General features: G+C 35.3%; 1 protein-coding gene across 4 annotated transcripts in view; it reads right to left on the reverse strand.

Annotated features, from left to right (window-relative positions):
• Nucleotides 1-26500, reverse strand: part of LOC145266633 (choline O-acetyltransferase-like) — a 1018836-nt gene that overhangs the window by 29265 nt on the left and 963071 nt on the right. For all 4 annotated transcript variants that reach the window (XM_080122555.1, XM_080122557.1, XM_080122554.1 and 1 more), the window contains 2 exons: nucleotides 11969-12069; nucleotides 1-91 (listed from right to left, as the gene is read on the reverse strand). The exon at nucleotides 1-91 is cut by the window's left edge and continues 41 nt beyond it. In XM_080122555.1, coding sequence (XP_079978681.1) covers nucleotides 1-91; nucleotides 11969-12069 — 192 coding nt within the window. The remainder of the gene's footprint in view (nucleotides 92-11968; nucleotides 12070-26500) is intronic.

A 26500-nucleotide genomic window follows, 5' to 3' on the forward strand; every position in this document is an offset into this window, starting at 1 on the left:
GTCGTCGTTTACTTTCCATTTCAATTTTCGAGGGTATGGCAGATCGCAAATGGACTGCATTCGATGAAGCCTCATTGCACGGAGTTCCTCCCTGCCGATGACATATGTATAAATGTATCAGTGCAGTTCCAGAAGAGACGTTACAGAATCACGAAGGAGGAGTGAACCAAGACGACCAAAAGTATAGGTTGTAAAAAAAACCCCAAAAAACAATTCATTTCAAATGTGGAGAGAAACGGCATGAAAACCATCCAAACGTTTGAGGATCATGAAAGTAGAAAAAAGAAAAAAGAAAAAAGAAAAAAGAAAAAAAAAAAGAATAGTAAAATTTATTTAAGGATTTTCATTTTTAGAGAAAAGTTTACTAAAATAAAATTTCATCACTTTAAATGCTTTCTCAAACAATAATATTAAGAGTTGCTAACCAATAACTTACCATATGTGGAACACAATACTACGTGACTGTTTCCCTGCTGCCGACAACATGGACATCTTCAAGTTTAATGCCAACAAATACTTATCGAACTATCCTTCTCTAAAATGATGATATTCTAATTCGTGAGTTCTAATCCTCTTTTAAATTCTTTCCTTTAGCAATTACAAGTGCCTTCAGTAGTTGTTGTCTCACCACGTTTTTGGTCAAGTAAGCCTCTGGCCGGCTTTTGGTAGGATTGAGACCGCTATCTTCAGACAATCTTCACCTGGAACTGTAGAGGTTCAACGTCCCTATCAACTGCGCCACGGGCCCCGAAGGGCGATTGTGGTGTAAATGAAGAAAAAAGAAACAAGAACGACCGACCGCGTTTTTGTGTGGCTTACCTCGTGTTCATAATGAAGAAGAAAGAAACAAAAATGGCTGCCCTGTTTCTTTATAGGCCTACAGGGTGACCACGAGGTATGCAAATGAGATGCTCCTGATTGGAGATAAAAGAGGAGTGATTTGGGGAAGGAAGGCATTCTGAAGTTAGATTGCGAGCAGAGAAGTTGTATTTGTGGAAGAGAAAAGTCGGATTCTGGGAGAGAAAAGCTAAAGTTGCAGAAGTTCGTTTTGGAGTGGAGAGAAGACGCGTCAAGTGGTAACCAGAAAGTGAAAGTTCGGACAGCAGTGTCACGCAAACGACAGCGATCAAGGTTGAATTTATGTTTATTTATTTTATAATTGCAGTGAATGCGGTCAGGAGATTCAAAGTTCCTATCCGTCGCGGTTACCATCTGACGAAGGCCTGAGGACCAGTTGGCCGAAACGTCGTGAAACAACTAATATAAGATGAGGATAATAGTCCGCAATAAATAAAAATTAATGAATAATACTCATCTCAATGAATTCCAGTTAAATGATATATACCATTCAGTACGGACCCGACCATGGAAGATCAGATAATAAAGATAAATTTATAAGACCAAAATATTCAACCTTGATCGCCGTTTGGGACCCGTGGCGCAGTGGATAGAGACGTTGAATCTCTACGGTTCCAGGTGAGAATTGTCTGAAGATAGCGGTTTCAATCCTACCTAAAAACATGGTAAGACGACAACAACTACTGAAGGCAGTGGATGCAGTCAGGAGATTCAGGGTTCCTATCCGTCGCGGTTACCACCTGACGAAGGCCCGAGGAATAGTTGGCTGAAACGTCGTGAAACAACTAAGAAAATATGAGGATATTTGTCCGCAATAAATACAATTTTAATGTATTAATATAATTTCTTTTCAATGAGTGATTTAATGTATCGAAATATAATTTTTGTTTGTCAATGTAGCAAAATAGAATGCTAAAGACATGAAAATTTTATAGAGCTTTAAGAATGTTTTTTTTTTCACAGTAAAATTGTATAAACATATATAAAAATTTAATTTTTGTTTGTCGATGTAGCAAAATATAATTTTAATATAGAAGTTTTTATTTATTTACTTAAAAAAAAAAAAATTATAGAAATTTTTGAATAATATTGTTTGTTTTTTTAAATGAGTGATTTTCATTGAAACCTTTTTGGAATATAGTGTTTCTGCACAGTTACAAGAGATAGAGTCCTTTATTTGTTTTAAAATCCCTTCCAAGGGATTTTCTTTGCATGAACTTTTAGAAAGGTACGAGTTATCGACCCTTGTTCGGCTGATACGCGCCCTTTATCAGCTGTTCTTGAAACTAAAATACACACATTCGCCGCATATCACTGTCATGCAGAAGTGCCAAAATCTGTGTGGTTTAATTGATATATATATTTTTTTCAAGCCTTACTGTACATAATCTTTTCCCATCTTGTATACAGAAGAAAAAACAGCGAGTTGGGGAAAAATTGTTTTTAAAAGACAACATTGTATACATAAAAAAAACATTTTAAGACAACATTAGAAAACGGTAACGATTAAATCAACCCCGAAGCAACAAAAAAACTATATAGCACAACAGTGTGAAAGAAAACGAAACGCCATTCAAAAGAAATTAACGACAAGAAAAATGGCGAAAGAGACTGCACGTTTGCGATACGCATTCTCAACTGCCTTCAGGCGTGAATTTTGACACAGCGACACTCAACTGACAGTGCTGAGTGAAATGTTTTCCTGGCCTCGGACTGACATTACACGCTACCGTCACTCATCGCTCAGCATCTTTGATCCCCATTTTCTATAGGCCTTTTGTCGAAGTGACACGGACAGAAACGAGCCAGTTTTCAGCGCGGATGAGAAGCGAACCCGGTTGAATGGATGCTCAGGGCAAAGCACGCAACATATTGAATGTCGCAGAAGCGGTGAGAGAAAAGGAGAATATATATATATATATATATATATATATATATATATATATATATATATATATATATATGACTGTCTGTGTGTGTATGTGTGTGTTGTGTGTGTGTGTCTGGTCCCGAATAGGTTCCTATATGGTTGACTATTCTAAAAAACTGATTACATATAATGATAGAAGATGTATCGAGACACAGGAATGGGTATGTTTGATATGGCAGAACAGTGGTTCATTAAAATTGTGGGGTCTTCGTTCGCGCCTGGTTCACAAAGTACGGAAATAAAAAATTAAAAAATTAAAAAAAAACGTTTACAAGTGTTTTTGATATAGATGTACATAAGAATACTTTGATAAGTATGTTTTAACTTAAATAGCGATGATATAATAAAATTGTGGGGTCTGCGTTCGCGCCTGGCCTCCATAGAATGGAAATAGGCACAAACTTTAATAAAGAAATTTCATATCTATCTGCGTAAGTATACTTTGATAATTATGTTTCAGTTTGAAGAAATATGGTATAATAAAATTATGGGGTGTTCGTTCGCGCTTGACTTCCATAGAATGGAAATATGTCACAAAGTTTAACAAGGTTTTTTTTAATATAGATCCACAGAATATTGTGATAAGTGTTTCAGTGTGAACAAGTATGGTATAATAAATCATGGGGCTTATATATTTTATTTTTACTTTCATCATATTTTGCTTTGGTTTTGATACCCCCGAATTCGAAGCTATCTCTTTACAACCCTTCCTTTTCATAACCTATCATATTTTCATAAATCAGAGTCCATTTTCTGTACGCTGTTTGTGAACCCAGTCAACGATGGGTACTTTTGCTAGTATATATATATATATATATATATATATATATATATATATATATATATATATATATATATATATATATAAGTGAACGTGTGTGTGTGTGTGTGTGTACATTTCCCTACGCAATAACTCTGTCAATTTTTAGTCTACAGACTCGAAATCTGATATACAGGGTACTGAGATTTGGAAAAATCGATTTGATCTGGTTTCGGCCAGAAATTTCGCTGTTAAGGGGTCAAAGTTCAACGATTTGACCTTTGAGAACTCTACCAAACTCCTCCGACAATTTTGGGTCTGAACACTTGACATTTTAGATATAGGTTCCTTGGACATGGATCTAACTTAATAATTTCATTTGAGCTCAAAACAATTAATATTAAGAAGTCATAATAGGGGTCAAATTTAAAAAAAATAACGTTTTTCTTTTCTGCTCAGCATACACCTCCAAACACCCGGGCAACGCCGGGCCGAAATGCTAGTATATATATATATATATATATATATATATATAGAGAGAGAGAGAGAGAGAGAGTAAGAGAGAGAGAGAGAGAGAGAGAGAGAGAGAGAGAGAGAGAGAAAGAAAGAGATGGTAATGAAAATAAAAAATGAAACTATGGATGTACACACGGGACATAATTTTGTCATGTATCTTGAAACTGTTTACGTTATCTGAACATATAAGTTATGGTTTGTTTTTCAAATTATCCTAACGTGAAACTTTTTTCCGGATTTTCTTTTTAATTAAAAATTCTTCTGTTAAAATATATACATATAATAGCAGACGTATCCGCCTGCTCTAGTTGGGGATCCACCGTGGTGCACAGGGAGGAATCTTCATGTACCCTTCTGTACTTATTTGATCCACCATGCATTGTAGTTTATATTGCACTGTAGAGAAATCTACTGTTAATTTTGTAAAAATAATTTTTAATAATGGCTTAAATTAAGACAAATATTCATTTCGAACGCATCGATAAAAAAAAAATTGAATTAATGAAATATATATTATAATCTGAAGTTCAAACAATTATTAGATTGAGAAGAAAGAAACAGCTTAAGGATTCAAGATGATGGTTTAAACTGGGTAAAAATTGATTATTTGAGAAAACCACTCAGCAATAATTGATTAGGCCGAGAAGAAAGTTCTTGTGGAGAATTTTATTTTGATTTCAAATCAAGTATTTTCAAATACGTTTTTGTTATAATAACTTTACTTTATATATTATTTTAAAGAGCGTTTTTTTGCTTTGTCTAATCGTTTAAATTACAATCGTTTTAAAACAATTCTGTCTTCTTTTCAGGACGTTGAATACAAGATGGAAAAAAGCGAATTCGCACAATTTTCTTATTTCAATTCAAGCTAGGCCAGAAAGCTTCTTTAAGGACACGCGATATCAATGAAGCATTTGGCACGGGAACCACTACTGAATGCACATCACAATGGTGGTTTAAGAAATTTCTTGGCGGCAACGAGAGTCTTGAAGATGATGAGTATAGTGGTCGGCCATCGGATGTTGACAAACGATCAATGAAGAACCTTAATCGAAATCAATCAATGCACAACTGTTCCAGAACTTGCTTATGAATTATACGTAACGTATACGATGATTTCCAACAATTTGAGAGATTTCGAAAGACAAAAACTTAATAAATGGGTGCCTCTTGAATTGAATGACAACCAATCACCCACTCCCCGAAAAAGAACGCCGTAATGAAGTGTCATCTTCGTTTTTTCTTTTTACGCAACAAGAACGACCTGTTTCTCGACCGGCTTGTGACTTGTGATGAAAAGTGAGGTTTTTACGACAACCGGCGACGCCCAGCTAAGTGGTTAGACGCCGACGAAGCTCTACGATACTTCTCGAAGTCAGAGTTTCACCAAAAGAATGTCAAGCTGACTGGTTGATAGTCTCTACGGTTCCAGGTGAACGTTGTCTGAAGATAGCGGTTTCGATCCTACCCAAAGCAGGTGAGAGGATTAGTTGGCCAAAAACGTGGTGAGACAAAAACAACTATGTAAGGCAGTAATTGCTGAGGATACGGCTACAAGACTCAACATTCTTATCCCGTCGCGGTTAATTAGCTGAAGAAGGCCAGAGGAATAGTTGGCCGAAACGTTATGAAACAACTATGAAAATGAGGATAAATAAATAAATCTGAATCATCAATCCTCATCTAAAAAAACACCCCCCAAAAATAACCGGAAGCATTATTTATTTATTTTTATTTTTTTTTTTTTGGGGGGGGGGGTAAATTTGTATTTTAAAACTCAGCTAAATCCACCGTCCTTCCTAAAGTGAGAATCTATCTTTTTAGGCGATTACGTGTGAATGCTTTAAAAAAACTTAACGGAGAGAAGAAAAATAAAATGAATTTAAGGTGGGGTGGGGGGATAAACTAGTCGTGAAAATAATAGAAAACAAAATCCGAATTCAAAAAAGTTTAATCATTACGTCATTTACGTTGTTGCGAGAAATACAGACACATGCACGCGTCTGGTTGTTGTCTAATTGTAATAATATAGAGATGCCAGAAATAGAAAAGTAATTTGTTTATTTATTTGCGGGCTGTTACCCTCATCTTTGTAATTATTGTTGTTTCACCACGTTTCAGTTAACTATTCCTCTGTACGTATTCAGTTGGGTATTGTCTGAAGATAGCGGTTTCCATCCTACACAAAGCAGGTCAGAGGATAAGTTGGTCAAAACATGGCAAGACAACAACTATGGAAAGCAGTAATTATTAAGCATACGGTTACAAGACTCAGCATCCCTATCCCGTCACCTGAAAAAGGTCAGATGATGCGTTGACCGAAACGTGGTGAAATAACCATGAAGATGAGTATAACAGGCCGAAAAACAACAACAACAACAACAACAACAACAACAACAACAACAACAACAACAACCAACAAAAAACAACAACAACAACAACAACAACAACAACAACAACAACAACAACAACAACAACAACAACAACAACAACAAACAACAACAACAACAACAACAACAACAACAACAACAACAACAACCAACAAAAAACAACAAAAAACAACAACAACAACAACCAACAAAAAACAACAACAGCAACAAAAACTAAAAAAACAACCCCCCCAAAAAACAACAACAACAACAACAACAACAACCAACAAAAACCAAAAAACAACAAAAAACACCCCCTCCCCCCCAAAAAAAACAACAACAAAAAACAAACAAACAAAAAACAACAAAAAACGAATACACAAATTATGAAGCCTAATCTCAAAGGATTACAAGAATACAAATAAAACAATATATAACTATGGTTTATGGCATTTCAAACTGTACTAGACTGGGTAGCCGGCGTTGCCCGGGTGTTTGGAGATGTGTGTTGAGCAAAAAAAAAAAAATGGTAGTAGGCGGGCAGGTTCAATGCCGATCTCGTGAAAATCCGTCGACTCTGTCAAAAGTTTTAGGCATACATACATACATACATACATACATACATGCATGCATACATACATACATACATACATACATACATACATACATACATAAATTTAAACAGACAGGTGAGAATTATATTATAGAAGATTATCTAATCGGTGTTATCCGGGATTTATAATAGCAATGATACAGTACCGTACCAGTAAGAAGTACGACCGATAAAATACATTTGCGAATTACTTAGAACCTCTATTCAGTCATGACTGACGGAACAAGAGCACGCTACCCCGTGAAGTAAATAAAGGGTCCCGCTCGAAGTTACGTCCAAATTCGACAGAAACATTCACAAGTTCAACAAGATACACCTGAAGAAGATCGGATGTTATATCGACCGAAACGTTGTGAAAATCACACTCAAGATGAGAACAGTAGTCCGATTAATAATTATACAAATATTTACCTAATTTTTCATGTCAATTTCAAATAATTAAACATTACTGCATTATTGCATAAAACATGTACTTTCATGATTTCACGATTTGTTGATATCCGTCATTAATTGTAACAAGGCAGACTGCAGTTACTTCCCCTGATTCCATGCTATTTAAGTATTAGGTTGGTACAAAAATAATGTTTTTTGACTTGAAAGTTCAACGTCAAAAAACGACATTATTTTTCAGAAACCTCATATAATGTGCAATTCATTTTGAAAACTATTTTCATTAATTAATTTATAACAGAGTCGCTAGTGCTTGTAGCAGCAGTCACATGACACATGTGCAAATGATCAAGCCGGTGCGCGAAGTTACAGTAGAGGAAGAGGAGGGAAAGAAAAGAAGAATAAAAAAGAACACACGTGGGCAGCAGAAGACTGGAGAAAACGGGTGCCGGTGTAAGGTGAACGTATGGCGACGTTAGACTTTTATGCCCATGTCGACACGGCAGGGTTTTGTAAACTACATGATAGACGAGATGAACGAGCGGACCTCGATAATGACGAGAGCGTCTTAAAAAGACATGGTAGACGACATCCTTGACAGATCTACGACCGTCTGGGAACATGAACCACTGCTGATAACATCGAACTGAAAAGTGACCGTGTTCTATGACAAAGACCAGATACATAAAAGACAAGTCCATCAAACCCGATATTGTAATATGGAACAAGCCGAAAGAATTGCGCTCATTATCGATGTCACAGTCCCAAATGATTTTAGCCTTAATAGAGCTGAACGGGAAAAGATAGCAAAATATCAGGACCTAAAAATGATCTAAAAACAACATGGTCTCTGAAAGAAATAAATATTATACGGGTTGTGATAGGGGCAACTGGCCTAATAGAAAAGAATCTTCATAAATACTTAGAAGCAATCCTTGGAAGACCAAGCTGTAACGAAATACAGATAGCAGCTATAAAGGGAATAGTATCTATTCTTAAAAGAGCCCTCGAATATAAATTTAAATCATAACAGAATCAAGTGTTAGCTCCAGAAGGAGTTAGCTCCCTTGATATCTTAAAACTTTCTGAAGTAAAATAAATAATAAAAAAAGACTCTTTTAAAACAAGAGGCAGTGAGTTATTTTTTTTTTCGGAATAAAAATGAATAAATGCATTTTTTTTTTAATTCAAAAAGCCAGAGTCGAATTTCTTCACCTCCCTTTTGTTCCTTTGTGACTGATCTCTACATACAATGTTTGGGTCCGTGTTAAAATCTAACAACACCGTTAAAAAGTAACAACGTCACAAATTTTCTACTTGATCGTTTTTCGTAATTTGGAGATATGCGACTATTTTCGACATGGCCATTAAATAGATAGCATTGGTTTTAATCGAAATTCAATCTTTCGATTTTCGATTTTCGCTCTGATAACTAGATATCCGACACAGTTAGACACTGATAATCAACCGAGAACCACATCGCTCTATATACAAGCGTGTAAGATATCAACGGATATACACTCGAGAGTCAAAACAATGAAAAGAATATTCTGTTGTGCTAGCCCTACTGATAACGAAGAAGCACCAGAGGTAACAGAGGAGAAGAGAAACCAAGTTTTGCAATATGAGCTACAGTAAATAACAAACACATTTTCAGGTTTTGATAACGCAAACCACAGCCGTTCAACAATGCGATAAGTGTTCACTTTGTTGACGCTAGGTGGAGCGTGGAGTATAAACTGTTCCCGGCAGTCATAATGCATGTTAGCCAATGACCAATCAGTGTTTTATTCCAGGACGTTTGCCCTCTCCTGATTCGATTAGAGCTTTTCGCTCGAATAACTCGTCCGGACATAACAGCCTTCAGACATCGGAGAGCGGTCGCTCTATCGATGAATAGTGCGCAAAACGATAAACAAACGCGCGCACAACATCGATTCATACGGACAATGCGTCAATTAATGTTTATGTGTTCAGACCGATTGATGATGTGTTGCCAGCGTGGAGGTTACACGTGGATAACACGAACTGATTCAAATCGAACCAATCACATGTTTGTGTTTGCGTCTGAACAGTCATACACAAATACACCATTACAAAAAAGGTCATTAGTTTAAAAAAAAATGTTGTCTTAATTTTTTAACTTACTAGCAGATGTACGAAGCGTTGCTTGGTATTAAACGTAATGTTAAATTTGTTAAAAATAATACAGTAAAAAGAAAAGGGGCGTAAAGAAAAGAAACTGACACACGTGTATGCGAGTATTACTTTTTTTTTTCTAAAACGTTTCATAAAAAAAAAATACTCGAACTGATATCGAAACCAAAACCTAAAGACAATTACGATAACCATTAGATCAGCTTGTCACAATCATGTGAACGATTATCGCATGCGCAGTCGTGAAACAGTCGACAAACAGATACAAAATCCTATGACCCCCACCAAGCACTAATTTTTCAATTCTGATCCCTTAGCAGACTTTTTTTCTAGATGAAAACCAATTAAAAAGTTTTCCAAATATCTGAATACCCCATATACAAAATTTCATGTCTGTAGATAAAAATTCGTTGAGCATATAGGTTGAGAATTGTTTTCTCTCTCTCTCTCTCTCTCTCTCTCTCTCTCTCTCACACACACACATTATCACTTTTATAGATATACTATCTCTCGTTTTATCGTTACCCGGTTTTAAAATACACACAAATACACACAAATATTATATTTTAATTCATACAGAAACTAGAACATGTCTATGCGAGTATTATGTTTTTTTAATGCTGTTCCTGAACGCAGCTACTCTATCTAGGAAATTGTGCACTCTTGGATTACTCCGTAGCAATTACCAGATAATATTCTTTATTATTCATATCCATCCGTCCATAGGGTTGAGCCCCTGAAGGGGCATAGGCCATCCACAACTTTGTAGATGCTTTTGTAGTGAGGAGTTCATTTTTCGGGGTGAGGGTGCTGGCCCCCACGCCCAACTTTCCCAGAAAGTACATACAGCACCTAGCCTTCCGAAATGGTTACCCATCTGGTACTGACCAGAGAGAATCACTGTAATCATGGGTTGAAACTATAAAAGCAAGCAAACAAAGGACTGCTATCTCAATAGAAAAGGGGGAGAAGGAACGGACATGCGGTGCCGTGTTATGAATGCACGTCGGCGACTTACGTGTGAAACCGGATAAAATAAATAACTTTTGATTTCATCTAAAAAAAGTCCGTCTCGAATTTTCCTCTTCCTTTCATTGCAAATCTCTACATGCAGCCTTTGACCCATTTTAAAAGAAATAGCAATGTTACAAATGCGTTTTTTAATGTCATTATGGCAATTTCTTTAAACTTATAAAACATGTTTCCATGTAAGATTCGAACTGCGATACTCATATCGCAAAAACTAGCAAACTGCCTGGCGTTTCCTGGTCATAAAAATACGCTTAAATACGATATTTTAATTCATGCCGGTTTTATATTTATTATTATAGCGCCAGTTCTCTGTCGACTATTATATTTTATCCAATATATAAAATATGACGTGAGCGCCATTAGCTAGGATCGAAACTGAATCATTTAACTCTTTAGTAATATTCGCTATTATCTAAGCTAACGTCATATGCATATAGAAACTTTATAAATTAACACAATTAAACGTATAAATGCGCAGCTACGCCGGCTAAGTTGCATTAAAAATGGTCTCTTTAGCAGCTATTTTTTGCAACTAAAAATCAAATCGTTTTTGTTCCACAAGTTCTAAAACTTCGCATATCAAGTTTCAAGAAAAAATGGAAACAGCAGCAGCAGCAGCAGCAGCAACAACAACAACAACAACAACAACAACAACAACAACAACAACAACAACAACAGCAGCAGCAGCAGCAGCAGTAATAACAACAATAACAAAAACAACAACAGCAGCAGCAGCAGTAACAACAACAACAGCAACAGTAACAACAACAATAACAAAAACAACAACAACATAATCATAATATTAATATAAATAATAATAATAATAATAATAATAATAATAATAATAATAAGAAGAAGAAGAAAAAGAAGTAAAAAACTAGAAACCAACTTGTGCACTATACAAACATCACCCAATCACACACACATTGCGACTAAAGTAAAACGAAAAGATGGAAAGAACATCACATGATCTACAAAAATCTAATGAAGCGTGCCTCTCCCCCTCCCCCCAAACGCACAAACCTCGTCTGATGTTACATGAAATAGCCATGAAAGGTCAAAGAGAATGACCAAACCCAGAGAAGAGATAATATTGGCCAGAACTTGACTGGAAGCGTGCGGAGAATACTGCGAACATTGGTACCGACGGTAAGGGAAACTGTTATGTAAATCCTAGCGAAGACCAAAGGTTGAAGCTAGAGAAAAATTAATAGTAAGCGGTTGTTGAGATAACGCAAAGCCATTTACGAAGGAGGTGGGAGTCTTGTAAAGTTGGGAAGACTTGATGTCACTCAGGCTCCAGGGAACACCACCAATGAAGATTACATAAGTATCATACTTACATGTATTTTAGTGTGTGCTCAACCAGTTGTACCACGGCGATCCCCTCCGAGGGGGAATGTTCATAATTTAAGCCACACACGCCGTCTTCACTGATGATGAACTGTGAAAATAGATAAAAAAAAGACAAATTAATATTAAAAATTAATAAATTAATGTATTCTGTTATAGTCAAGATTGTTTGCTCGTTTGGACTTCCGCTTTACAACTCCGCAGATGATAACTGTAAAATAGATCTACTATTATATAGAAGGAACTTTGTGTGTGTGTCTGTGTGTATGCCTGTGTGTGTGTGTGTATCTGTGTCTGTGTATCTATGCGTCTTTCTCTGTGTCTGTCTGTGTGCGTATGTGTCCGTGTATGTCTGTGTGAGCGTATGCCTGTGTGTGTCTGTGTGAGTGTATGTTTGTGTGTGTCTGTGTGAGTGTATGTTTGTGTGTGTCTGTGTGTGTGCATGTGTGTCTGTATGAGTGTGTGTTTGTGTGTGTCCCTGTTTGTATACATTTGTGTGTGTGCGTGTGTGTCGGTATGAGTGTCTGTGTGTGCGCGTGCTTGTGTGCGCGCTTGTGTGTGTGTCTGCGTATGTGTCTGTATGAGTGTGTGTTTGTGTGAGTATGTGCCTGCGTGTGTCTCTGTGTGTGTCTTTGTGAGCGTGCGTCTGCGTCTGTGTCTGCGTCTGTGTCTGCATTTGTGTATGTGTGTGTTCGTTTCCTATGGACTCGAACACGGCTGGGTCGATTTTTATCATATTTCACACGAAGGTACTTTATGTGTCTGGCAGTGTTCTTAGATAAGTTTTGTATCAAAATATCTTCGATAAGTATTAATAATTGGTAATCGATGATATCTGATGAAAGAAAAAACAGACCATTTTGACCAAAGTTAACACCTTACACAGCCTAACATCACACATTTGGGAAAGGCCAGGCATACAAAATCAACAGAGGTTTGTTTCGATTGTAATTGATATTTCAATTTATATGGTGCATTTTTAGACATCCGGTATATCTCTACTAATATGTAAAAGGAACTTGGTCTGGGTATGTGTGTGTGAGTTCGAGCCACAGTTTAATATCCTGTTTTGTTTTAAAATCCGGAAACAGGATTTCATGGCAAACATGGTAAACAACTGATGGTCCCTTTAAGAATATTGGTACTATTGTTTGTTCATGTAAGTAAAACTACTCAGCGATACGGGAGATTAATTGACTTACTGACAAAATAATGCTCCAACAAAGGATTTTTTTTTATAGTTTTAAAGAAACTTCCAATACAACCAAGTCAGCAAAAATGAAGCTGGTATGCCAGGACACTATACATACAAATGTAGGTAAATTTGAACATATTTTATTAATTTGAAAAGATAGGTTCTTTTTTTACCAATTATCATAAAATTTTAACCCTAGAATAGTATTATAATCCTCAAATAAACTTGCACATTCTCATTTAGTTCGTCCCATAGAACCAAAGATACGAGGGGTGTGCAATAAGTAATGTCCCTGACCGACTTCCAGTTATCTGATCTAGCTGAAATTTTTTATGTGCAATGATTTATATCTCTACGGGTTATGTGGCAAATTACAGCGCTGAACTAATTGTGTTTTTTTTTTACAGGTGTTTGAACTGAGTCAGGTGTGAAACGGAGCCTGTTGAATGTCGAGCAGTGATCCGGTTTTTGTATTTGAAAGGACGTACACTATAGGAGACTTTGATGAAATGAAAGAAACTTATGGTGATAATGCCCAATCATACGACCTTGTAAAACGCTGGCATCATGAATTCAAACATGGCCGGAAGTCTGTGGAAACAGCTCCCAGACCTGGTCCCCCACCCCCTTCTGCCATTAATGAGGCATCTGTCTGTCAAGTTGAGGCTGCCATTTTGGAAGATCGGCGCATTACTATTCGCCAAATAGCCCAAGACGTCAAGATTAGTACAGGGTCTGTGGAAACTATCATTCATACCCATTTGCATATGCATAAGGTGTCTGCCAGATGGATTCCCAGGTTGCTCACACCATGCTCGAGGATGGATTTGGAGATGTGCCAAGAAGATGAGTGAAAATTTTTTAAAAGACTGATTACACAGGATGAAACTTGGGTCCATCACTATGACCCAGAGACCAAAGTCCAGTCAATGCAGTGGAAGCACTTGGACTCACCACCTCCAAAGAAGGCGAGGGTGCAGCCATCCGCTGGCAAGGTCATGCTCACAGTTTTCTGGGACCAGGACGGAGTAGTGATGACAGATTTCCTGGGAAAGGGTACCACAATGACAGGAGCCTATTATGCTTCACTTTTGAGGAAATTAAGGGAAGCTTTCAAAATCAAGAGGGGCAAGATCAGCAAAGGTACCCTCCTTCTGCAGGACAACGCTCCGGTCCACAACTCGCATGTCGCCAGATCAGAAGCACGGGCGTGTGGTTATGAAATCCTTCTCCATCCTCTCTACTCTCCTGACCTTGCACTCTCTGACTTTCACCTCTTCCCAGCAATGAAGTTGTTTTTGAAAGGAAAGCGTTTTCCAGATGATGCAGTCTTGATTTCTGAAGTCACGTCGTGGTTGGAGGACCAACCTGGTGTGTTCTACAAAAACGGTCTCCAGAGCTGCATCAAACGATGGGAGAAATGCATAACTCTGGGTGATTCCTATGTAGAGGCAGATTAATAACTGTGCCAAGTTTCGGTGCTCTACTGCTATGGGAAGTGTGTCAGGGGCGTTACTTATTCTACGCCCCTCGTATGGGCATTTCAATATTCAATTTGGCTATCCTACTGTTGATTTCATATTCCCGACCTTACTGCTTGTTAGGTGATAATGACTTGAATTTAAATTTGAAATAAAAAATCAAGCATCATGGTGCAATTGTGCTTTAAACCGAAACATTCATTTCGAACGCATCCCTGTCATATGAAAGAGGCTACTATTATTTTTATATCCCTGGTATTTTTGCTTGTGCGTTAATAAAACTTCTAAAATGCATTTGTGATGTTAGGCTGTGTAAGGTGTTAACTTTGGTCAAAATCGCCTGTCCATTCTTTCATCGGATTATTTCGATTACATGACTTGAAAACGATCATATTGTAGTCATCTGGAAAGCAGGCCAACGGAACAGAGTTCTGTAGGCTTGAAGTTCTGGGAAAGAAGCTTTGTTCATTGAATTTTCGTTCAGATTTAGGCACAGATAAAGAGTGGCGGAAACTTGATGGTCGTGGTAGCTAGACGATTTTTTTTATATAAGTTTGGCAAGAGGGAACTTTAGATTAAAGTTCAGACAAACTCATGCCATGAAAATAACGATAGAGCAGAGACAGGCTGACAACGTTACTTCTGTGAGAAAGATGTTGCACAGAAGAGAAAAGGGCATCTACTAGGTTTTAAAGCAGGTTTTGAAATTTGTCAAGGTAAAGGCCCTTATGCTGTATACCTAGGGAGTATATAAACAGCATAACTGTATAACAAGCGCATATATACTTGTCTTATATATATATATATATATATATATATATATATATATATATATATATATATATATACACGAGTGTCTATTTAACAGATGTGTGGTTTTATAATTGTTACATGATAAGGGCGGTCCCCTTTTCATGTAAGTAAAACAATAGGGAATTAGTTAAATGTAAATATGAAATAGGATAGTCAAGGATTCGAACTTGCGAAGCTAGATTTGGAATTGCAAATTCCAATCATAAGTTAAAATAAATACAGAATGTTATTGAAATAAGGAATGTGGAATCGCATTTTTTTTAGTTTACATATCAGTTATTTGAAAGGAATGTAATGGTGAAATTTGTTCTGTTATAAAAATGAAAATTAAAATAAGGAATTTAATCGTCAGTTGAAATTGTAAACGTATTTTGTAAAGAGGTTATTTGAAAAATAGGTTACTGAACTCGGGGTCATGTCAAGTTTGGCAACGTGACGCATGTCATCCAACGTGCTTTATGAGCACATGTTTAATCATGCGATGACGTGACGAGTTCTCAATATAGGTAGAGTTTTTAGATGCAGTCTAAGAGAAAGTGGGGAGAAGAGCCTAGAGAGACATGCGGACAGCAAACCTTGGAATCGGGGTTAGAGAAGAAAAAGCCATGTAAAGAAACTTTGAATTCCTCAAGCGAAATCATGGACCGGTCATGAAATAAAGGACGTCATCATCTTTGTGTATCTGCGTCTTCGTGTTGTTATTCAACAGAAAAGGTATTGTTCATTTATATTATAAGAACTTTGTGAAAATCATCATCTCAAAAATAGGTAAGAAATATATGGATCAATATTTATAGAAACACTCCCGTTCATACAGAACTGTCTCTTTATATATACCTGTTTATGTCTCCAATATGTTATCTCTTACAACATGAACATCTTAAGACATATGAGCACTCAACACATGAACACTGCTAAGACTCTAATCTCTCACTAAGACTCTCCTAAGACGAACAACAACAATACAGACTATACGTCATCTTAATACCACCAGTATAAAACATATACACATATTTGGTACCTTCTACTAAAATAACACCAATTACATAATATAATGAGTCTGTTTTAACTTACAGATGTTAACGTTCTGATTCGTCTAGTGGATTCTCTATTGGGCGTTGATGTGTGTGTACATTAATTAACAGTTTATAGACATTGATGTCGGTTGGAACACCAGCAAAAACATACCTCAAATCTTCCTTCCACGCCTCCTGAAATTAAAGTTGCTTCTTTTCGAAAGGGAAAACACTCAGACGAGAATTATATTTTGATACAATCATTTATTCCTTGCTGGATTCCTTTTCAGAGTTGGCACGTTTTGTACAAGATTGCATTTTTCTAAGTTGCCCTCTTCTGACTTCCATGGGCGTCCTGTCCAAAAGCCCCATTTGTCTTCTAATGCGTTACGTATCGAACTGATATCCCTCGTAACTAAAACTCTACGTCATTAAAATTTATTTTTCCAATTAGGTCATCACTCCATATACCCTAAAGATCCTTGCTGGGTTTTTGTCACGTATCTTTGTTTATGTCAACGTTAACTTAAATTCCAGCAATCAAATAAATATAAAGTTTTTTTTTTACGTAGGAGTCACCAGTTACCAAGGCCTAGAGCCCAATCGAGGATAATGGTTAATGAGTGTCAACGAGAAATACCATCGTAATCGTTAGTAGTTGGAATTGGGTGAATTATATTACTTAAGCAGATGGCTCATCAAGAACTTGTTTGCGTAGGACTTAGAGATGATCATATTGTAATCATCTCGAGAGCAAGTGTGCATTTCTAAGAAAGAAACTTTGTTCATGGAATGTACGTCTAGGTTAAGGCACAGATAAAGAGTGGAGAAAATTATTGATAGTGGTTTCAGCTGGACGAGTGTTTTTTTTGTGACAGTTTTGTAAGGGAGAACATAGATTAGAGCTTAACATTCCTGAGATATATTAAATGCAAATATTTCAACTTAACATAACTTTTCGTATCAATAACATTTTTCTATCTAACAATTATACTTTACTAATCATAATCATCTACTAGCAGGGCCTGTGGAAATTCCACGGGGAACTCATTCATATGTAATATATTGATGTTTGCATTCTGTAGATGTTCAGTGTAAATGGAGACGCTCTGATACTATTGTAGCTCTTTTGTTAAGACTGCAAAGTATATATCGTAGCCCGGGCGTAAATGACGCTAAATATGATATTTTAATTATTGCAGATTTCGTATATATTATTATAGAGTTAATGTTCTATTAATTTTTATATGTTATAAAGTTGAGATTAAAAAGAAAATATCCATATGACTTGGCTGCATTAGCTTGAAACAAAACTAAAACCAAAACTTATGAATATATATATATATATATATATATATATATATATATATATATATATATATATATATATATATATATACTAGCAAAAGTACCCGTCGTTGACTGGGTTCAAAAACAGCCTACAAAAAATGGACTCTGATTTATGAAAATATGATAGGTTATGAAAAGAAAGGGTTGTAAAGAGATAGCTTCGAATTTGAGGGTATCAAAACCAAAGCAAAATATGATGAAAGTAAAAACAAAATAGATAAATCCTATAATTTAATATACCATACCTGTTCACACTGAAACACTTATCACAATATTCTGTGGATCTATATTAAAAAAAAAACTTGTTAAACTTTGTGATATATTTCCATTCTATGGAGGTCAGGCGCGAACGAACACCCCATAATTTTATTATACGATATTTCTTCAAATTGAAACATAATTATCAAAGTATACTTACGCAGATAGATATGAAAAGTCTTTATTAAAGTTTGTGCCTATTTCTATTCTATGGAGGCCAGGCGCGAACGCAGACCCCACAATTTTATTATACCATCCCTATTTAAGTTAAAACATACTTATCAAAGTATTCTTATGTACATCTATATCAAAAACACTTGTAAACGTTTTCTTTTTAAATTTTTTAATTTTTTATTTCCATACTTTGTGAACCAGGCGCGAACGCATCACCCACAATTTTAATGAACCACCGTTCTGCCAGATCAAACATACCCATTCCTGTGCCTCGATAATCTTCGATCATTATATGTAATCAGTTTTTTTTTAAATAGTCAACCATATAGGAGACTATTCGTGACCACACACACACACACACACACACACACACACACACACACACACACACACACACACACACACACACACACACACATATTCAGCTTTATATATGTATATATATATATTATATATATATATATTATATATATATATAACTTGAGTTTCTTCAGCTATAATCGAAACCACAAACCAAAACTTATGAAGAATTCTTGGTAAAGTTTTTTATTACAAGAAAGGGAAGTCCATAACAATTTAACGACAGTCACTCGGATGTAAGCGTGGCACACAAAATAAATAACACACACGATATCAATTATTATTATAGTAACCGACCGTTTTAATACATACCGGTGTTGTTTCCTTTTTAAACATAATACTTGAAAACTCTTAAAGAACATCTTAGGATTCACGGAACCCTAGTTAGGAAACACTGGCTTTGACGGTTGGCTTTTGTACGGAGGGGGAAAAAATTCAGCCAATGGCAAAAAATGATTTTATATATCATTGTGAACACTGGCGAAGCATGATTTTGTTACCGTTTTTTTTTTTGTACGGAGGATGTAAACTGGTTATATAATGTTGTGTGTGTGTGTGTGTGTGTGTGTGTGAGATATGGTGTGTGAGTGCCTGTCTGCATGTGTATGTATATGTGGTCTGTGTAATAGCAATTGAGTTGCAAAGCTTGCGACAAAGCAGTCAGTGAATATAAAAGTGTAGGTGTGGGAAGGAGGGTGGATGTGTGTTTGAGGGAGGGAGGGAAGGCGCAGCAACGCGATTCGCAGAGTACAACGCATTCACCAAGCACTGACGACTAACTACAAGAGAGAGGACCCTTAAGCCAGCATTTATTTTTTGTTGTTTATGCGTTTTCTTGTCTGTTTGTATTTTTGTTTTGAATAAAAGATAAAATAAAAACTAAAACGCCGTTAAAATAGGAAAAGCAAAAAAATAGACCGAGCATCGGGAGACAATTCTAAAGTAGCGATCGACCAAGCAAAGATACCACAGCGACACCAGTTCGTTTTGAAAATAAAACTTTTTTGAAAATTTAATTAAATCGATTCGAAATAACAGTGAAAAAAAATTGTTTTAAATTTTAAAATAGTTTTTGAAAAATTATTAATACGATTTAAAAAAAATGGCGCTTCTTCAATTCTGAAGGACAAGAAACAAAATGGCTGCTGAACTTTAGTTTCTACTGTTATATAAAAGGAACTTTTTCTGAGTGGGTATCTGTGTATCTGTGTGTGTGTATCTGTGTGTGTGTGTATATCTGTGTGTGTGTGATGTGTGTGTGTGTCCGTGTGTGTATTTCCGTGTGTGTATATCTTTGTGTGTGTATGTCTGTGTGCGTATATTTGTGTGTGTATCTTTGTGTATATGTCTGTGTGCATATATTTGTGTATGTGTACGTCTGTGTGTGTATATCTTTCTGTGTGTATGTCTGTGTACGTATATTTGTGTGTGTACGTCTATGTGTGTGTCTGTGTGTATATCTGTTTGTATATATGTGTGTGTGTGTCTGTGTGTGTATCTTTGTGTATGTATGCCCGTGTGCGTATATTTGTGTGTGAGTCTGTGTGTGAGTCTGTGTGTACATGTCTGTGTATGTATGTCTGTGTGTGTACGTCTGTGTGTATGCCTGTGTGTTTATGTCTCTGTGTGTGTATAATTGTGTGTGTATGTCTGTATGTGTGTGCTTGTGTGTGTATACCTGTGTGTATGTCTGTGTATGTATATCTGTGTGTGTGTGTGTGCATGATTACGTGTGTATATTTGTGTGTGTCTGTGTGTGTATGTCTCCGTGTGTGTGTGTGTGTGTGTGTGTGTTTGTTCATTCCTTATAGAATCCGGAATGGCTATTCCGATTTTTATGAAATTTCACACAACTGTACTTTATGTATCTGGCAATGTTCTTAGATGGGTTTGGATCAGAATTTTTTCGATAAGTATCGATAATCGATAATCGATAATCGAAATAATCTGATGAAAGAAGGAACAGACGATTTTAAGTTAACACCTTACACAGCCTAACATCACAGTGCATTTGAGGATTTTATTAAAACGCAAGCAGAAAGGACTGACATACAAAATCTGATCTAAGTTCTTAACATAACAGGGGCGCGTTCGAAATGAATGTTTTTGTTTAGAGTACAATTGAACGCTGATAATCGACTTTTGTTTTTTAAACTTTAATTCAAGCCATTATGTATAAAAATAATTTTATAAAATCAACAGTAGATTCTCTACAGTGCAATGTAGACTACAATGGATTGTGGACTAAGTCACTGCGGGGATGGGGGAGCATGTGAAGCTTTCTCCCAGTTCACCGCGATAGGTCCCCAACTAGAGGAGGCAATCAAGCGATTTAATTTAAAAATAGGCGATTTAACTGATTTCCAATGACAAAAAAAAAAAAAAAAAAAAAAAAAAAACACGAGAGTGTGAAACATTTGTTGATCATCATTCAATCCCGGGCACCATCTAGTCTCCCTGCTAGTTAAAAGTATATCATTTTTATTAATTGCAACTCAAATAATACATGAAAAAAATTTAATTCAATAATTTTTTCTGTGAGTCATGTTTTCTTTTGTGTCACTTTCTATTTTTATTCATTTTCCAGCCATACAATACATATAGGCACTTGGAACGCAAGGAGCTACTATTTGGGATTGTGCCTTTTTTTTTTTACAGTTATCACCACTTATCAAGGCCCGGAAACCACTCAGGGGATAAGGGTTATTGCAAGTACATTACGTTAGTGTGGAGATTTGATGAAGTGTTTACTTAAGGGGGCGGTTCATTAGGAATTTGTTAACGTTGGACTTAAACACATCCAAGTTGTAGTCCGGTGGGAAGCAGGCAGACGGAACAGAGTTCCACAGGCGTGCAGTTCTAAGAAAGAAGCTTTGTTCATGGAATCCGCGTTTTGATTTAGGCACAGAAGGAAACTGAGGGGAGTTGAGGATGTTTGTTCACGTTACATAAGAGAAACCCTAAGTGTTGATTTAAATGTACTTTATCTATCTATCTATCTATCTATCTATCTATCTATCTATCTATCTATCTATCTATCTATCTATCTATCTATCTATCTTTGATCCGAGGTCATTATTTTCCAGAGGTAAAGTAACCAATAAGGTTTTAACGAAGTTAACACAAGAGTGCTCAATACCGAAGTAGAGCAAGGTGTACTTTTTCTTTGTTTTTACATTAGCAATATTATGTCGTTACACAGCATGAGCATGTTTCGGTCAGTTAGTTACTAATAACTAGAAACTTCCTCAGGCGATAAATCTTATACGAAAGCAATGCTTGCAAAGTTTACTTTCGTATAAGCAATTTTTTTTTTTACACAGGAATCAGCACTTATCAAGGACGGGAGCCACTTGAGGATAAAGGTTAATGGGTATACATTAGTCAATGTGATTATAGCGTAGTAAATTGCATATATAGCATAGTGGGAATTTTGTAAATGGGATTACTTAGGGGGACGGTTCATCAATAACTTGTTTACGTTGGACTTGAAGACAATCAGATTGTAATCACTTGGAAAGCAGGCAAATGGAAGAGAGTTCCACAGGCGTGCAGTTCTAAGAAAGAAGCTTTGTTCATGGAATCTACGTTTAGGTTTAGACATAGATAAAGAGTGTGTGAAATTGTGTGAAGCTCCTGCCCAGATGTGGCAATAGTACACCATCGTTGGTCGTACCTGGCTTTTATATAGGTAGAGAATTCCATCAGGAGTGAGATATCTACTGGAGCGGCAGAAGGATCACACCATTTTTCCAGCGACCTTGGCAATGGATTTGATATACGTTCCATTTCAGATCGGAAGTAAAGGTCAGGCCCAGAAGCTTGTCAAAACATGAAGCTTCCCGAATCTCCTGAAGAGGTCTCTAGTTACTAATAAGTACTAATAACTAACTGACCGAAACATGCGTATGACTGTGTAGCAACATATTACTGCTATGTAAAACAAATAGGAAGTAAGTAAGTGCTAAGAGTTCCTTTTTCTTATGAATGTATTAAAAAAAAAGTAAAAGGTGCCTTTCATAAGTGTTCTAGCTTTTTTCATATTGGCATTTTTATTGATGATACACACATTGAATTGTAGTCCCCTTCGAAGTAATCTCCTCCGTCTGCAATGCACTTGTTCTACCGTTCCAATAACATAGCGTTGTGAAAGAGAGTAACATTTTTTATAATGTTATGTAGCCGTTAATATATTTAAAAAGATATGATGCAATTCATATTTTTTTGGTACAAATATGTCCGTTATAATTCAAATATTGATGTGTAACTGAAATGAAATGGGTGTATTTTTGTTATGTAATTTATTGACTTATTATATGTATTAATTATTATATGTATTAATTATTATAGGAGGTTCTTCCTATAGTGTGAGAGAGTTGACCTGTATCTAAAATTAAATTATGTTCTTTTAATTGGAGTTTAATTTTTAATAGTGAGACAGTATAGAAACTTCCACGTTGTTTAATTGTTATTGGATTTTCAATAGACGCTGATTCGAGAAGTCTCCGTCACGATTTATTTGAAATAAATTAAACTATTTTTGCTTGTTTGAAATCAAAAGTATGATTATGTCGCAATAAATGAGAGAATAATGCATTCAGAGAATTGCTATTTCTTATATCTTTTTATGTCCATTGAGCATTTTCTCTAATCTAAAACAAAAAAAAACAAAAAAACTTATTATCTTTCACAACGCTATGCCTCATTTTGAATTTCCAAAGATTTTTCGTGTCTGAAATTGAACAAAATTATACACTTCATTATATCAAAAATATATTTTCAAATCTTTGTATTTCTTAATTTCAGCCATCCAGAACAAGAATAAAGACGAAACGTTGATGAACACATAACTTGATTAGTTTCTTTTTTTTTTTTTTATCTCCCTATATCATCAGAATATTTTCATTATTCTCATATATGTGAGAGAGAATATATAATTTCTGTTTGTTGGCTTTCCTGGCTCTTGTGAGCTGCGACGTTTTCTGTCTGTGGAAACAATTATATATATATATATATATATATATATATATATATATATATATATATATATATATATATATTAAAGTTTATTTTTGAAATGTCGTTACTTTCAATGTATACCGTTTTCGTTTAACGGCTCTAGATTGTTATTTTAAAAACATTCACCGTTAATTTTGAGTTAAGCTCAATGTGTCTATTTAATAGGGACAGAGCATATATAGTGCAAAATTTTATTGAAAATTCAAAGATTCACGTTTTCTTTTTTATAACCGTCGTTTATTTCCTGGATTTTTCCATTACAGCTGTTTCATTAATGAGTTGGCAATTTTATGACTTATGTTCCATAAAAAATATCCTGTCACCACCAACTTCTTCAGATGTTTAGCCATTAGATTTTTACAACAAAACGTATATTTTTAACATGCAGAACATCGTATTCGGGTAAACTTCCTCTATCTTTTGGTGTTATATATATATATATATATATATATATATATATATATATATATATATATATATATATATATATATATGTTTATTACATACACACACGTATATGTATATATAATAAACTGTTTTGTGAAACAAAAGGCATTCTACACAGATGATTGCGTAAGCATGAAACACTAGTGTCTGTAGTTATAAAAGAATAATTAATATTAAATTATAATTATCAAGGCCCTTTAGAAAGTATAAATTAAGAGGTAGTCAACTAGCGTTTCTGAACATTCATGACTTTCGTCGTTCGAACACTCTGGATTGTCTGCGCCCAAATTATGCGTTTATTAGTTTATTAATTCCGTTCATTCTTGTAACAAATGTTTTGATGTAGAATCTTAGCAAATAGAGTCACAGGTGCTTTCGGGGCTGGGTTCAAATTTCCCGACCGGCAGGACCTGTTATCCTACACTGATGACTGCATATGCAATAGTGTCTGTAGTTATAAAAGGTGTTTGTCTATAAATGGGCAGAAAAAAATTTTTTACAAGAAAAATCTGAAAAAATCTTTATAATGTACATACTTGTCACTGCATGAAGATGTCATATTCCAAAAAATCACGTAAATCGATCAATTAGTTTTTTTTATTTAAGAAAATCAAATATTATCACACGTTTTAGCGAAGATTTGCTTCACGCCATCTTGTTTGAGACATAACGACACTAACGACACCTGGCGGAAATATGGGATCAACAAGGGCAGACAATCGACATTATTTTTTTTTTCTTAAATGTCGAAAAGACATTTTTTCATAATACAAATACAAAATAATAAATTAACTTATAAATTGACATATATATATATATATATATATATATATATATATATATATATATATATATATATGTGTGTGTGTGTGTGTGTGTGTATATGTATATATATATGTATATATATATATGTCAATCAAATATCAAATAATAAAACAAGTATCTAAAAGATAACAATTGTTTGTAACCCCACTCATATAATAATAATAATAATAATATATATATAATAATAATAATAATAATATATATATATATATATATTACCCTGCACTGAAGAATCCCGAAAGGATGAAACACTAGTGTCTGTAGGTATTTAATTATTATAGTAAAAAAATAATTATGACAGCCCCTTTAAGAAATACGTTTCTTATAGTTGAGCACTTTCTGTTGAATAAAAGTCGGTCAATTTAGCTCTTATGCGTAGATCGTCGTATAACGACTTGATCACTGTCTGTCTGACGTAATGAACATTTAAATTAAAATGTTTAAAATTCAACGCTATTTAACATGATTAATGGTAGCCGAATGGATACGGTCTCCGCTAATCGAGCCAGAGATGTCTCGTGTCGCGGGGTTCGAATCGTTCGACTGGTAGTAATTGTGACACCCTGCACTGAAGAATCCCGAAAGGATGAAACACTAGTGTCTGTAGGTATTTAATTATTATAGTAAAAAAATAATTATATATATATATATATATATATATATATATATATATATATATATATATATATATATATATATATATATATTCACAAAGTATGGAAAAATGTCGATTAAAAGACTAGTATAAATTAAAAATCAGTTATTTCTTGTTTGTTCGAATCTGGGTGGAGCGACGTTATTTTGAGACTTTACTTTAGAAGAGTTACGTAAAAGAGAGAAAAGGGGAGATAAGTCAGTTTTCATAAATCGAATTTCAACGACGCCGCTTGAGTTGACGCGTCCAGTTTTCAGAATCTTGCTCATAGCACCGCGAGACGGGATAGAACCCTTGACTCACTGATTAGAAAAAGCAATCATTCTAACCGTTCGCCCGCATAACCAAGACGACAGGAAGAATACTTAAGGATTATTTCTGTCTTGACTGAGTCCGTAAATTAATTTCCTGATGCTTCGTGGAGTATTCAATTTTCAATTGCTACTTGGATATCGTAGTTTTAAGACAGACTTATATCTAGCGATAGAGGCGCCTATCACTCAGACGTTCTTAGCCAGCGTCGATGAGGCAGGCATCGATCCACATTATGTTATAAACCAAAAATGGCGAAGATGAGAAAACATTACTTCTACACCCTATGCCCTTCGTCCACAATATTTCGAAGTAAATTCGATTAAGGGGAAATATCTTCACGTTTCATGCTTCGGTGATCATCAATGGCGAAAGGGAGGCGGGGAAACGGTGGGGGGGGGGCGAGATAGATTATTTTTTGTTCATAGAATAAAGCTCACAGGAAATGAGATGATTAGTTCTGACATGCGCATTTGCACAAGCGGAAGTGACCGAAAAGTTCAGAAAGGGGATGTGGGTTTGAAGATGAAAAGAACAATTGCCGAAATGGAATTTTTGAAAATAAAACTAAAAATACAAAAAAAAAAAAAAAAAAAAAAAAGCAAGACAAAACAGTG

This window comes from Euprymna scolopes, chromosome 41 (assembly GCF_053919585.1).
Source record: "Euprymna scolopes isolate OS-2025 chromosome 41, ASM5391958v1, whole genome shotgun sequence".
NCBI classification, from domain to species: Eukaryota; Metazoa; Mollusca; class Cephalopoda; order Sepiida; family Sepiolidae; genus Euprymna; species Euprymna scolopes.